Here is a 16,341-nt window from a genome sequence, read left to right on the forward strand (position 1 = left end):
GAAATATCAACTCCCAAATTATTTCCAACTCCCAGTGGCCATTTGCCCTGAGACAATGGGTAACATCCGTGAGTTCTAGGCTCCTTACATATCACTGAGCTGGTCCCAGAAATCAGGTAAAAATCTTGTCCCAGGAGGTTCCCAATAGCTCCTTGTAATTGACCTAGAGGCAAATCACATCCTGGCTTACAACCCGGCTGCTATTGTTCTCCGGGACTCTGACACCTGCTCAGAAACAAAGCTTTGTTAAATCACCCCCTATTGCTGAACAAACTTGCTGCTCCACCGTTCCAAAAACAGAAGGCATAGAGGTGAATATGAATGTAAGAAAGGAGCTCACATGGAGTCCTGCAGCCTTTCCATGTAGTCTCTGAGGTCCCGGGGGCCCCCCAGCCCCATGTCCTGACACACCCACTTGATGTTGTCCTCACTGTCAAACAGGATGGAGTTGGTGTACGGGCCGCCGTCCTCCGGGAGGATGGTGGTGTAGGACGTAAACTTGACTCGCTTCCGCTTTGGACCCGATGGATTCAGAGGCTCACTTTTCAGGTCCTTCTCATAGACATAGTCAGAGGGCCTGAGCAGCTGGCTGTGGAAGGTCTTCTGGGAACCGCCGTTGAGAAGGAAGTTCCTCTCCTCGAACTGCAGCCCCCTGTCTATCATGGTCGTGTACTCCTCCGATGGGAGGGTGATGTCCACGGGGTTCTCCAGAAGTTCCACCTCGTTCCCAAGCCAGACCCAGTCATGGGAATGGGGGATGTTGCCTTGCTTTCTTGTGGTGAATGTTTTGTGTCTGTATTTCCAAGCAAATGTCACACGGTTGATCAAGAAGACCAAAATGGCCAAGCAGAAGACACAGAGCAGAGTACATGCCTATCTCCAAGTCAGTCAACCCCCTTGAGGTCACCGTCAAGTCACTGAGATTACTGGTTTCTGGTAATTTCCCTTGACTGGGGAAGCTTGTGAAGGCATCTGAACTGCCACCTTGAGTGACTTCTTATCCTTTCCTTCCTGGGGAGACCATGCGGTTGTGCTTTTGTTGCTATGTTCCTCGTGGCCAACAGAGGCGCCATGTTGGAACCACTCCTGACCTGCTCTCTCCTGGTTCCCTTCACGCTCGATGGAATTACTGAGGTGGTCTTTGTATTCCCGACTGATGCCCTCAATGTCGTTGGTGCCTCCTTGGCGCTCATCAATATTTGGTTGAAATCTGACCTTGACATTTCCTTTACCCACGGCAAGAAAGTTCTTCCTCTTGGTCTTCTGACAGGGCTCACTAATCATCATTTCTAGTTTAATCAAGGGCCCTTGCCCTTCACCCTGTGCAACCACCACCGGCCATCTGGACTGAAGGTTTGCCTGGACAGACACCACCATTTCACCCAATGATGACACAGTAACTGAAAAATCCTTGGGGTCATAAATGTCTAAGGGTATCACCAAACCATCACTGACCAAAATCCAACAACTAAGAAAAATGAAATTAAAACTTTATGTTACAATTTATTTCCTTCAAATTTATAAGCACATACACAAATTTATAAACCGCATATGTGGTTTATTATGAGATATGTCTCCAATACCCAGGCAGAGAACAATAAATGTGTTTTAAAATCGGGATTAGTTGGTATCATACATTTAACTGGCATAAATAATGGGTTGTATCTGCACTGGTGTGAGGAGCAAATTTGTTTACTGTAGTCCTGTGTATATTAACTTAGTGAATGTCATATAACGGAATTCGACTTTGAATTTTCCAAAGAGTTTGAAAAATCACAGGATGCTTCTGAATCGATTTCAGGTGCAGCTAATCATGCTGCTGTTCAAGATGAATATCACTCCACGAAACCTTTATTAGAAAGACATGCTCATTTGAAGTATCTGAGAAAAGATGTATTGTGGGGACTGGCATGCTTGAAGGACACAATGACCTTGGTATAATTCAATGGATTTGCTACAAGTTTAGAGATGGAGCAGAGGTTTAAAGTTGTCCATAATTAATATAAAACAACAGATGTCTGGTGTCTATTAGCCATACTTCTTTAAATAATAGAAATAGAATTTGCAAGGACCAATTATTACCTATTTTGGAAAGGAGAAGACGTGAACCTTCGGTCATGATCTACCAAGAGCCCCCCATCACAGATAACCCACTGCAGAGTGGTATTGGGACACATGGTTAGTGTGTGAAATATCTAAGAGGACAATTTCCCTTTCCTGAGCACTTTTCTCGGACACAGACAGACTGGAGAGAGAAAACAGAGTTTCAAGGGTCTCCTGTCCTAGCTACGAGTGCTCTATTGATCTTCTCTGCAGATGTGAGAGGGAGGGAGGTGATCTCAAATGACCGGGGACTCAAGGATTCTGGAATCCCACCTGCTGCGGGGTCTGGATAACGTCCTGGGCCAACACCGCCGAGACGATGGCTCTCTTGTCCGCTCAGTGAGGCTGCAGGGCAAGGGACAAGCCGGCCACCAGCTGCACGCCCAGGTCTGCGATGGTGATGCCGTCATCCAGCACGATCACCGTCTTCTCGGCCAGGATGGAGTCGGACAGCAGCGAGAGCACCTTCGAAGGAAGCGAGAAAGCTCCAGGGTCTGTCGCACACATCAGTAATAAAAAAAAGGAAAGAAAAAGGTTAAATGCCTACCAAAAGGAGTGGGGCTCTGTAAGCAGGTCATTTGTTTGCCACCCTCCTTGAAACCCCAAAATGTGCTCTCAGTGCTAAATGAAAGCTTCAGAAAGTAGGAACTAGCTCAGATCTAAAAAAAAAAAAAAAAAGAAAAGAAAAAAGAAAAAGAAAGAAAGAAAGAAAGAAAAAAAAGCAGGGACCTACCTTTCCCTTTATCTAGCTGCAGTGACAGATGCAGGGGAAGTCAGCTGCCACATTAGCAGGAAATATTCCTCCCAGGGACAAGCTAATGCTGAAGTGTCAGAATACTTTTTATTTGGGGGACTGCTACCTTTTTACCCCCCAAGAAACATTGTTCTCTAAAATCCAAGATTATCAGAAACCTTGCTCTTTGAAATCCCGCCGTCAGGCAGAATGAACTTCCCTCTCTTGCCTTGAGGACCTAAGTCACTTTGACACAGAGAAGCAGATTTGATTTCTAACTCCGATGCGGGATTTCAGATAACGCAACATTTCCCACGTGCGTGAGTTATGTGTCTCACTAGCGGGCAGGACCCTGGGTCCATAGACGGTCCAGACGGATGCCGGCAGCTCAGCTGCCGACAGTGTGCTTCATACTAGTCTTACCTGTCCTCAGCCCTTGCTGGCTTTCCATCAGACCCTATCTCTTTTGTGCAATACACTTTCCCACATTTCCTCTGCATGGGGTCTCTCTAGGAGCAATAAGTCAACAAACCTGACTTTTGTCAGATAATAGATTTTCACCTGATGATCTTAGGACAGATGATCTGGGACTAGGACAACTGGCTGAAATACAGATGGTTTAGAAGAGCATTTTTTAATGTTTAATCACACACCCTCCATTAAAGAACAAGGAACTATAGGAGCACCTGGGTGGCTCAGTGGGTTAAAGCCTCTGCCTTTGGCTCAGGTCATGATCTCTGGGTCCTGGAATTGAGCCCCACATTGGGCTGTCTGCTCAGAGAGCCTGCTCCCCCGCCTGCCTACTTAAGATCTCTCTCTCTGTCAAATAAATAAAATCTTTTAAAAAAGGAACGATAAATAGACCCACCTAATATATTTTGCTTCCTTTGATTTATACAATATTAGTCATTTGTTTTCTTCAAAGAGCTTGATTTAATTTAGTGGTAATTCCCCCCAAATTAAAGAATATTATCTCCCTGTTGGTGCTGGCCCATTAGAGCACAGAAAATGTAACAGTTTCCTCAAAACAGTAGTTATATTTTGACAACCTTTCTTACTAAAAATATTTAGAGAAATGGTGTCTTGCCTTCTTCCCCTGCTTAATTTTTGCTCTTTGAGTAGATGTTTATAACGTAATAATTGTAGATCCTTGTAGCATCATTGAGTTCGCTGGGGAAAAATCCAGCACAAAAAGGAATCTTAATGGCTTTTAAAAGTCATTTCGGCTCATAAAACATCAATTTGCAACCAGAGGGTTTCAGACCTGGACTAATGTCGTACCAATAGAGCAGCTTGTACAAAAATCACATTTGGGTGAGCCCTAAATTGGGACGTGACAAAGAATATTTAAACACTTTGTAAAGATAATCTGTTCTATAATCTCTTCACAGCCCTCCTGTTAAAATTAACTAAGAAATATTTTCAATCATCCTCTAAGAAAAGAGAAAGCATGACATTGGGGAACTCTGTGCGCGTAAATAGCTACGACAAACAAAATGTGGCCAGATGTTGGCCAGATGTCGCCGAGTGCCCTGGGGTTGAGAGCTACTAATACCAAGGATGTAAGGTTGCTTTTGTTGTGTGTCTCGAAGTAGCATCCCCTGGGGAAAGGGTGCGAATCCGGTCTCAAGAGCATCTCTAATTTGCAGAAGCTTCTCTGTGGTTAGACATGAATTTCTGAATGTGCCGTCTACAGGCTGATGATTTCTGTGTATTGCGATCATGACTCCCTCCCATGTGCAGACAACCCACTTGCACAGAACCGACTCACACTAGCATATCTGGACACAAGCAAAGAGTGGGCTGAGAATTTGGGGAAAGCATTAAGCAGTGCATGAAACCGGCACCGTCGGTGGTCATCCCAGGCTCCCGGCCCACCAGGGTCCTGCCGCCCTGGAGCTGCGCGATCCTGGGCTCCTCCACCTTCATGAACTCGGCCACGAGGTCGGTGATGTCCAGCTGCCAGTCGGGGCCCAGCATGGAGCTCAGCTGACTCACATCAGGTGCCTCGGCTACGACCTGGGTGAGGACACGACACCGTGGCGTGCTGGTACTGCAGGGAGCACCCCTTGCCCCTCTTCTCCTCATCCTCCCCTTGGTGGGCCGGGAGCACAAACCAGAATGAGCCTACTTTTCATCAGGGTGTTTTATCCTCAGTTTTCCAGCAACCGTGGGGCTGTGGTCATGAAATGACAGGACCCGGCTCCTCATCTGGTCAAACATGTGTGCCCGCAGATGCACTGACGACATCTTCAGCCCTCGGGCATGTGGGGTGTTTCCCTGGTGCCAGAGCTGTGGCTTCCCGCCCAGAATTCAGGAATCAAAAGGCGTTGTCTCTTGCCTTCAACGTGTTTTCCCTCAAGTGGCAGATGTAGGCAGCCGGAGGACCAGGAGGGAGGTTTGCTGCACGGTGGAAACGCCCTGGGGTGATCCCGTGGTCCCCTTTTGGTTCACAGCAACATAGTCAGAGTGTCTAAGGGTCAGAGCCAGGAATCCACATATTTCAAAGAGCCCCGGTGATTCCAAGGGGCAGCAGTTTGTGAACCAGTAGCTTGAGCTCAAGAATACATGCAAACTAGCCTCACGGCCCCCTCCACCCTCACTCAGACAAGGGACACGAGTGCTCTGATCCTTACTCTCCTCCCCTGGGAAATCGGGGGTGCCCACCTCTGCTGAGGTTGTCTCAGGGAGGGGAAGGGCACGAGCCCTGTTGGTTGACCTGAAGTTGGCACCTGACGCTCATGATCGAGAGAATTTGAGTGACTCTATTATCAACATGGCGAGGACAGGTGCTAGGGGAGATCCCGGCGGAGTTCAGCTCCGGGAGGCAGGGAGCTAGGATGGTTCCTGCACCTGTGTGGTTGAAAGGGGCTCGTTATGAATAACACAACACCCATCCCACCTTTATGACTCCCCACTGAGGACAACTATTACTACAAAAGACGCTCGAAATTGCTCCTCCCGCTTAGAAAACCCCAAGGGTTTGGGGAGCCCTGAGCCAGGAACCACAGACAAAGACCCACATGCATATTTCTTAATAATGCACCGTGTCACAGGCAGTGTCCAGAGTGGCATCGGCTCTTGGGGGAACATCCGCGGCCACCATTGCTGCTGTCACTTTACACATTTACCTGGTTTCCAGCCACGGGTCCCCCAGAGTGCCCAGCAACCTTCCGTCCCGGAGCAGGGCCCCCTTCTCTTCTAGCATTGAAATCTGCCCAGCTGTGGTGAGGGACAAGAGCAGAGCGGCCGTTAGCAGCCCACACTGTCTTGTCAAATAATCGTAGCCACTTAAGTGGCTGTTAGACTTCATAGGACATAAACGCTTTCCTCTCTAATCCACTTTCTGTTTACACACAGGGTAGGCACTTCATCCCCTCATTTCAGCTTTTCTTCTGCCTCAAAAAAAAATCAGATCTGCAGCCCCAGGCACTTATCGGCTCTCTCATTAAGCCCCCATGCTGGGGAATTCATTCCCTCCGAAACGCTTGGTTCCTTGAGCTGATAGCTATTTCTAAAGTCGAGGCAAAAACAACCACAAAAATCACTTATTGATGATGATATTTGGGGACGTTTCCTCTTCTTCTTTCTCCCTCCAGGGTGTTTATACCGGGTGTCTCTTTATAGACTTCACCACACCTGTTACGGAAGAGCTATTATAAAAGCAAATTGATGTGGCTGTTTTTGTGCTTTGTGACAATGTTAGCAACCAAGGAGCAGCAAGCATGCTGCTCGAACGTGTACCACTGCGTTTCCCGATCAAATGTTTGGGTAAAGGGAACACAGGCCAACAGCTGGTAAGGGGAGCAGCGGGGACAGGGAGCTGGGAATCTGGCTCACTCACTCCCAACCTGAGTCCCCTGGCCCTGCATGCAGCCCCAGAGAAGCCAAAGCTCCCAATCCGTCAGCAGACGTCAGAAACCTGGCTTTTTAATAAACAGTAATAATAATAATAATAATAACAACAACAACAACAACAACTTTGGTGGTAAGAACACTTAACATGAGATCTACCGCTCTAAATTTTTCAGTATAATATATAATATACATATTTTCCAGACCAGATGAAACATATTTAAGGAAAAGATTCGGTTGCAGGAGCAAGGTGTGGGGGAATTTTGGCTTCAAGGTCACCCCCACCGGATGTTCTGGCAGACTAGGCAGGTCCTGACTGTCTCCAGGATGTGATGTGACTGTAACCAACTCCCCCCACCCCATCTGCCTCTGGTTTCCTCAGGCAGACCGTCAGAACACCTGCTAAGATCAGTTCAGCAGACAGGGAGGACTCACTGCTGGTCCCAATCTCCTCCCCAGCCCCAGGGCAGGCATAGGACAGGTAGGGAGAGAGAATGGGGCCACTGGGGTTCAGTCCAGGATCCGAGAAGAGATTCTAGGTTGATTTCCAAGTATTCCACTGGTTATAGTCTGAAAGGCAAAAGCAAACCAAACAGAAAACAAACAAAAAACTTCCTTATTCTGAAAAATAGCAAGTAGTGGGTCATCGTTTCTCTGAAGTCCTGCCCCTCCCAGTTTCAGTAGCAGTGACACGTTTGTCTTCAGGAAGCTGGTATTTCAGAAGATGCTCAGCCTTCAGGAAGAGGATTTTCTTCCCACGGTCAAGGGCACCCCCCACTTCCCAGCCTGAGCCTCCTGCACCAGCATGAGACACCTGCCCCCCACAGCCTCAGGTGCAGGGGCCTGCGGAAACCCAGGCGCCCTGTAGGTACAAGGGCAGATGCATCCCCAATGGGCCAGGATCCTGGGCTGCTCTCCATGGCCTCCCAGCCATGTTTCTCCACCTGCCCCTCCCCGGCCCCCCGCAGCGACAGATGTTTCCATGTATGTTCATACGTGTAGCGTGTAATCCCCCCTGAGGTTCCCTGCCCTTCCCTGCACATCTTTCTAATCCCATTCACTGCTTCCCTTTGACGTCTCCAGGCTCTTTGGGTTTCCAGTATCATTCTTCACTACAAGGAGCTGGCTTCTTGGAGGGCTGGCTTCTTGGAGGCAAAGATGATTCTAGGACTGTGGCAGGTGGTTCATCTGCCCCCCTTACCCTCAGTTTCAGCAGGTGATCCTTCTTCTGACTTGTCCTCGTAAGGTCAGTAGTAGCCTAACTGCTAGGTCTGTGCCATTCATCGTCTCACGTGAATATCTACCACCGCACATTGTCACATGAAGAGGGGCTGTACTGGTTATGTACTCTGTGTCCGTGTAGCATATATGTATAGTAATTATATTCTTAAATATAAAATGTAACCTATAATGATAAATATTATATACAGTAACATACTATATATAGTATGTATGTATAGTATGTCCGTGTAGTATATATATAGTAATTATATTCATAAATATAAAATGTAACCTATAATGATCTATAGTAACATACTATATAGAGTATGTATGTGTAGTATGACATATACTTTGTAGGTTTTAATGAATTATTGTGGACTTCATGCATGTTTTATATTTATATAACATGTAAGTGTTATATTCATATGCATTACATGCATGATATATTCATTATGTATATTTATGTTCTATAGCATAGGTATAATTCTAGGCATGCTTTATGGGTTATTGTGTATCTCATGTATATTTTATTTTATAGAACATAAATGTTTACTGCACATGCATTATCCATATTTATGTTACAGAGAGTCCTTGGGCTATAGAACAGGAATATGAAGGGCTATCATCATTCCCAAGTGCCTAAGAAGAAGCCAGGACCGGGCAGCATGATTAACGAGCCCAGGGTCACAGAGCCATAAGCGGCAGAGCTGGGACTCACCCCTGCACGCCCCCTCTGGCATCTGCACCTTGCAACATCGCAAGGTTACTTAGAAGAAAAGCAGGAGTTTCACCTGAATGCACCACTCCTACCCCGCCTCGAGTTTGCCACCGTATCCATCTGTCTGTTTCAATCGCAGGGACCCAGCCACGCACTGCTTCCAACCTGACAGATGTGAAGCTCCGTATCGAGGAAGAAAAGCGACAGAATCAGATGGTCTGTTTCTCACACGTGCACGAAAAATGCACACACCTATATGAAGATAGGCAAGTGCTATAAAAAAAAGATAACGGTCCTTTTTCATGCAAACCTAAAGGATATTTAATATTCTTTACATAGTTTTGCAAAAATGCTGCTTAGTCTCTGCCGCTTAAGGTGCCCTTAGATCGATTTTTGGTTTTGCCTTGTATTCAAATGACCGCTGAAATCCCAGCAGGGCTAAGAATCGTCACTCTATGGGGAACGGGGTAAGCTTAGTTCTCAGAACTTCACATGTACTGTATCTGTTTAATCCTCATGGCGCTTGTATAAGGTAAATTGGTATTATTCTTCTTTTGTAATGCACCAAGTGAAGCTCCGAGAGGCCATTTCGTCAGGGGTACAGAGCTACCAAGAGACAGAGTCAGGATGTGAACTCATGCTGCTTGGAGGCAAAACCTGGTTCTTAAGGAGTTGGGGTGACTTCCTCAGCACAAATACACAGGACAGAAGACACACCCTTCTCTCTCAGGCAGCCGGTGTAGCTGGGACCTGGAAGAATGAGCAGCCAGGGAGAAATTCATGACCCATCTCCGGGGTCTTGCAGCTAAACTCCCCAGAGGACGGCCCGGGATCGCCAGCTCAGTGCAGTGACTTGAATCAAGGGAACCCACGCCCACTAGGCTCTCCCTTGCCTGCTTGTGTCCTCAGGTCGCCAGGTCAGACACTCTCGCTCCTAAGCACTTAACGTACGGAGTCTGCAATAATTAGTAAACTAATCAGGGTTCTGCATGGGCAAATAAAATTTCAAAATAAGAAGAAATTGATTTATTGGAAGAACACCTATGAAATGGATCAGATCTGCTTGGCTCTATAAAATGGCAGAATTTCATTCTGTCTATACAATTTCTTAGCAAATTGCTCTGATGTACATCACGTTCTGGTTTAATACTGATTCCATAATACAATTATTTTCTTTCTCCCCTATTCTTTTTGGCGAGGTTTTCTGAGTGGGTTTGAAGAGACTGTTTTTAATTATATTTCCCTAAAGCTCCCATAGGGGCTTGGAAGATGAACATATTTACTGGCTGTTTTCACCTCGGACTGGCAAGAAGCATCCACTGTTCACCTTAATTTTGGACACACACATCTTCATGAAAGACTCCTGAGACCTCTCTCAGTCTGCCTCCATTAGATGGCATAGAACATCTCTGCATTCTATTTAATGGGCTCTCACCATGAGAAACCCAACAAGTTAGTCTTTTTCCTCTAGGAGAAAAATCTCTGCCCCCAAATACTTCCGATAATGCTTTGCTATTTCTAGATAAGTATCTTCCAAAACTCACTCCTTATAGAAACTTCAGAGCATCCCGGGCCAAGACTACAGCTCAGTACAAAGCCTTAGCATATGCTTATCTGCAGAATGTTTTCATGTTCGCATCTCATCTCTTGACTTAGGGGATTTTAAAAGCACCACCGATGCTTGTTAGCTTAGGAAAGGATCCAAGCCCTTCGTTTTCATCAAACGGTGCCCCAGAAGGGATTAGGAGCTGTTGATCTGGTGAAAGCCCAGCATATGGCCCTGCCCAGCCTCCCGTGCCTGCTCCGACCGCACTCCTGGAGCCTGCTGGAGAGAGACACTGGTAATTAGCTGCCATTGGCACAGATGTTGAAGCCAAAGCTTAGATGTTCGATGTTTGCTTATAAATAAGTGCCACATATGCACACAAAAGCACATAAGGTATTTTGTCAGGATAAACAGGTTTTCAAGGCGGAAAATCAGAGAGAGAAAGTTCTGCAGGATTTTTGCAATTTCTATTAAAGCTACTTAGGAAATTTCTTTTAGAACAAAAAAAGCACTTGGGAAATCGGAAAGTCACACAGTGTTTAAGAACAGCATAAGGCATTGGTGGCCTCATAGAAACAGTTTATTCCTGTGAGTCCCAGGACCTAAGTCAGTGCAAACAGTGGCCTCATGACCACCTAGTCCACAAAGAGAACTGGGAGAGAAACTTTGAAAGACCCCAGTGGACAGGACCCAGCAGACCCAAGACATGCCCCTCACTGCAGAAGGCTGGCCCTCCAAACTCTTACTCTCACTGACTATTTCCTCAAGAGGACCAGGAATTCAGAATCTAGCCAAATCCTCATGTTTCAGGGGGAAATTCTTGATGTAGAAGCAATGGGCTCAGCATTATAAAATGCTGTACCACTGATGGAGCTTGTGTTCTCTCTGCCATGAATAGAGGCTAATGACATCCTTGCCTACAAGAGACTTTTTCTGAGCCTCCTGAGAAAATTCTATCTGAAGCACTGAGCTCTTCAGTTGCCATGACCCTTGATTAGGTGGTGTGGCACAGCCACTGTTCCCAGAGCCATGCCACCTCCCCATATGGCCAGGGTGAAATTATAGCGGTTTCTTCCTTTATGGAACACCTAGATTGACGCTAGTGATACAAAACCAACTTACCATCATATTCTCTGTACAACCATAGTATAATTTAATTTATAAGAAGATAATTTACCCATAAATTCTCATGAATAATGGAGTGGCATGAAGTACTGTTTGGACTAGTGAAGCAAGAACAAGCCAACCCAACCCAACCCAGCCCAACCCATCCCAACACAACACAACACAACACAACACAACACAACACAACACAACCTATCCCAACCCAACCCAACACAACACAACCCATCACAACCCAACACAACACAACCCAACCCAGCCCAACACAACACAACACAACCCACCACAACCCAACCCAACCCAACCCAACCCAACCCAACCCAACCCAACACAGCCCTGCATGGCCCAGAGCAACAGCATAGCGCCAGGTTGGCTGCAGTGTATCTAGGGATATCGAGACCAGCCAAACTGGAATGAGCATGTTTCACCCAAGGGAAGCGACCAGCACATCTAGAATGAATTGTTTCCATGAAGGAATGTTGGCTCTGCCTTTTTAGGCATACTTTTTTTTTTTTTTTCCAAAAGAGGCAGGTTGAGAGTGAAATCTATCAGATTTCAATACTGGCCACTATTAGGAAAACAGTAAGACATGACACTGGCCAAACAAAGCAAGTTTCGGGACTGTATTTGCTTTAAGAATGGCTGTTCTACAGACGTGAGCATATGCTCTCCTTGACAATGTGACTACAATACCCAGAGAAGGAAATGGAGATAGTACAAAACCATCTAGAACAAATGTGCCCCTCACCGATATGATGCTCCAGTCTCTATTAGACACTTTTCCTGACTCCCACAGACTATAACAGAAATGGGAAAGTTTTTATCACATTGGTGAATGTTGATGGATCCTAACAGGCCCTGTGAGGGAAGGGAAGAGGACTTGTCCTGAGAAGGGATCTGGATTCTGGAGGAGAGGTGTGCAAGGATCAGTTAGTGATGTCTTCCTTGGACGGGTGCTAGGGAGCTATAGCATGTGTGTCTTACCTCTATCACTTTTGCCACAAATTCAAGTCCAAATTCTTTAGAAAGCTCTGAAGGTTCTTAAATCCTAATAACACAAAGTTCCCAAGATGCTTCTTGGCAGCAACGATTGATGACATCATGTCTTCTGCATGAGAGCCCAAAGTCACATGATCAGCATTTCAAACTAAAAATTCAGTATCCAGGGCTGCCTGGGTGGCTCAGTGGGTTAGGCCTCTGCCTTCGGCTCAGGTCATGATCTCAGGGTCCTGGGATCGAGTCCCTCATCAGGCTCTCTGCTAGGCAGGGACCCTGCTTCCCCCTCTCTCTCTGCCTGCCTCTCTGCCTACTTGTGATCTCTCTGTCAAATAAATAAAATCTTTAAAAAAAAATTCAGTATCCATACTTCTCCCTATAATCAACTCTCTTTCTTTTGTGGTAATGATCCTTAGTACTCCTGCCCCACATAGTTATCTGTGCACACTGTCTCCCCTTATGGACAAAAGGGGACCATGTCCTAAGATCCTCCATAGTCCTCTCACGGAAACTACTTACTGTGCATGAGAAGTCAGCTGTGATTTTTTTTAAAAAGATTTTTATTTATTTATTTGACAAAGAGACAGATCACAAGTAGGCAGAGAGGCAAGCAGAGAGAGAGGGGGAAGCAGGCTCCCTGCTGAGCAGAGAGCCCAATGTGGGACTTGATCCCAGGACCCCGAGATCATGACCTGAGCTGAAGGCAGAGGCTTTAACCCATTGAGCCACCCAGGTGCCCCTCAGCTGTGATTTTTTAAAAAATTAGGATTTAAATTTAAATTTTAAAAAATTTAAGAATTTTTAAATTTATAAAAAAATTTAAATGTATTTATTTATTTATTTTTAAGATTTTATTTATTTATTTGACAGACAGAGATCACAAGTAGGCAGAGGGAGACAGAGAGAGACGGGGGAAGCAGGCTCTCCACGGAGCAGAGAGCCCAATGTGGGGCTCGATCCCAGGACTCTGGGATCATGACCCAAGCTGAAGGCAGAGGCTTTAACCCACTGAGCCACCCAGGTGCCACTGAGCCACCCAGGTGCCCCCCAAATTTTTAAATTTAAAAAAAATTTAAAAATTTTAAAACATTTTAAAATTAAGATACATTCACATATCCTAAAACTCACCTTGTACAGTATACAAGTCAGTGGGTTTTTAGCAGATCCACAGTTGTACAGTAATCACTATCCACTTTCAGGACATCTTCACCACCCTCAGAAGAAACCATGTACTCACTGGACTGCACTCTTCCATCCTCACTCCCCTCCCCCACCAACCCCTAGAGACCACTCCTCGACTCTCTGCTTTGACAGATTTTTCTATACCGGACATTTCACATAAACAGAATTATACGATATATGCCCTTTTGTGCCTGGCTTCTTTCATGTGGCATAATGTTTTCAAGGCTCATTCATGTTGTAACATAGATCAGGGCTTCATTCCTTTCTACAGCTGAGTGGTCTCTTATGTGGATAGACCAAATGGGCCTATCCAACCATCAGAAAATGGGCTTTTGGGTTCTTTCTACTTTTTTTGATACTGTAATGTTGCCATGAACATTCATGCACAGGTTTCTGTGCAGACTTCTATTTTCATTTCTCTTGGATATATACCTAGGAGTGGGATTTCTGGGTCATATGAGAACTCTACCTTTAGTAGTTTGAGGATCTTTTAAACCATTTTCCAAAGGAGCAGCACCAATTAACATTCCCACCAGCAATGTCTGGGTATCCCAATTCCTACATCTTCAACAGCCATGATTCTGAGAACAAGCCCTCCACACAATGTGCAAGCGGTTCCAATCCAGACTTCTCTACCCACCCAGAAGAAAACATTTCAGTATCTTCTTTCTTTGGGTTGTCTGTCAAAAGGAAGAATTCTCCACTGGCGAGGAATTCACTACCCATAAGGGACCTCTTGCAGAATCTAAACTGTGGCACAGAACCACCGACTGAAATATCTATCAGGTTCTGTTCACCAGTTTAGACACCATTTCTTTCCAATACCCACATATCAACTAAGAATGCTCTTTTTAATGAGCCAACTGGAGAAGGCAGTCATTAAATGGTGCACTGAACATATGACTGGGTATATGCATGACTGACTCATGATTGAATAAATGCATGATGGATGGATGAATGAACAAGCTCAGTGAATATTTATTGAACACTCTGTAGGAACCAGATGCTGTGCTAGACGTGGAGACAGAGCAAACAAGAGACACATGCGAGCGAGCTCACAGGGATCTCACGTTCTGTTGTGGGAGATGGTCAGAGCCAAGCAGATACACTAGTTGAAGGGGAATGTCCGTTGGTGGCAAATGCTACAAAGGAGCTATGGGAGGTAAAGGAGTGTAGTGGCTGGGCAGGGAGGTTGGAAATGTGGATGGGATCCAGATCTCATGGCCCTTGCAGTCATGGTCACGGGATGCAGGGAAGAGAGGTTTTGAGGATATTAAGGCTCTTTCTAGTCTGAGTCCTTAACTCTTCAACAAATTGTCACCAGTGTTTCTCACTGGTCTCCTTTTAAGGATTCCAGTGGATTATTTTGATCCTTGCAAGAGAAATTCAGAAATACCTTTCCTCTCTCTTATCTACATCTACATTACTGCCTGAATTTCATTATTTCCAGAGCTCATTTTCAAAAACTTTCTCCCAATGACCAATGCTCAGTGACTCCTCTCTGACCAGATGGTAAACTCCAAAGTCCTGTGCTCAGCTTCACATTTGTCTTTCTGCATTACATCCCAGCACCTCTCCTGCTAACTGTGCTTCAAGAAAACTGGCATCTCCCAATTTCACCAAGCAGATCAGACATTAAAACAACAACAAAAATGACAACTAGCTGATGCTTTTTCAATGCTGAGAATGCTTTATTTCTCAATGCCTTCCTAATCAAATTTCCTCTGTTCCTTCCTAACTCCTATATCTACTTCCAGACTCTTCTCAGTCATTTCCCAAACTTGCCGAGATGATGTATCTCTCTGTCCCAGTTTTATCTGAACATCTAATAAAGCACACCGAAAACCTGTTGGAGGCGGGACCCAAATGAGCTGTTCATTTTTACATCCTCCACACCCAGGACAAGGAATGGCACAAAGTATATAAGGGATGGATGGATGGATAGACGGATGGAAGGCTGGATGGACAGCTGGCTGGCTGACTGGCTGGCTGGAAGGATGGAAGGATAGAAGGATGGATAGATGAATGGATGGATGGATGGATGGATGGATGGATGGATAGAAGGATGGATGGTTGGAAGGATGGATGAATGGATGGATGGATGGATGGATGGATGGATGGATGGATGGATGGTTGGATGGATGGATGGGTGGTTGGATGGATGGATGGATGGATGGATGGTTGGGTGGATGGGTGGGTGGGTGGATGGGTGGATGGATGGATGGGTGGATGGATGGATGGATAGATGGATGAGGAAAGTTTCCTCCTTTCTCCTTGGCAGGAAAGCCCTGCCCAACAGGAGATTATGTGAGCCAACAGAGTGCCTCAGATCCCTCCAACACAGACAGTTCAGAAGTCACTTGCTGTAAGATGTGTTAGCCAAGCTAGACGAGAGCCCTCCATGGGAGCTTTTGGACTGAACTTGGTTGGAAAAGATTCTTTTCTTTCCTTGTCATAGAGTTGCACTGGTAAGAGCCTGAAGCTACTGTGGTCACGGTTTTTGATTTTATTCAGCAGCTTGTTGGGAGAGGTAAAGTTAATGCATAGAAACAAGAAAACCCACAGAAAGTGTCTGGCCACAGTTTTATCTCTGGTTCCTATCATCCCTAATGCCCTAAACTTCTAAATATGGGCTTACGAGGTCTGATCTTGTCCCTCTTCACCACCTTGGAAGTAGATTTCAGTGGTTCTCGCCCAGGGATAATTTTACCTCTAGTGTAAAGAGGAATGTTGGGCAAGGTCTGGAGATGTTTTGGGTTGTCACAATTCAGGCAAGGGGTTGGCGCTGTTATCAAGTGAGTGGACGCTGGGGAAGCTGATCCAATCCCTACCGTGCACGGGACAGACCCTCACAACAGTTATCAG

At 45.7% G+C, this 16,341-nt stretch overlaps 1 protein-coding gene across 1 annotated transcript in view; it reads right to left on the reverse strand.

Annotated features, from left to right (window-relative positions):
- Positions 1-336: 336 nt before the first annotated feature.
- The window catches only part of LOC125081803 (transmembrane protein 132B-like), an 86,310-nt gene continuing 70,305 nt past the window's right edge, over positions 337-16,341 (reverse strand). The window contains 6 exon segments of the mRNA XM_047696512.1: positions 337-865; positions 867-994; positions 997-1,478; positions 2,373-2,568; positions 4,682-4,870; positions 4,872-4,930. Coding sequence (XP_047552468.1) covers positions 337-865; positions 867-994; positions 997-1,478; positions 2,373-2,568; positions 4,682-4,870; positions 4,872-4,930 — 1,583 coding nt within the window.

The sequence above is a fragment of the Lutra lutra genome, chromosome 12 (genome assembly GCF_902655055.1).
Source record: "Lutra lutra chromosome 12, mLutLut1.2, whole genome shotgun sequence".
Lineage (NCBI taxonomy): Eukaryota > Metazoa > Chordata > Mammalia > Carnivora > Mustelidae > Lutra > Lutra lutra.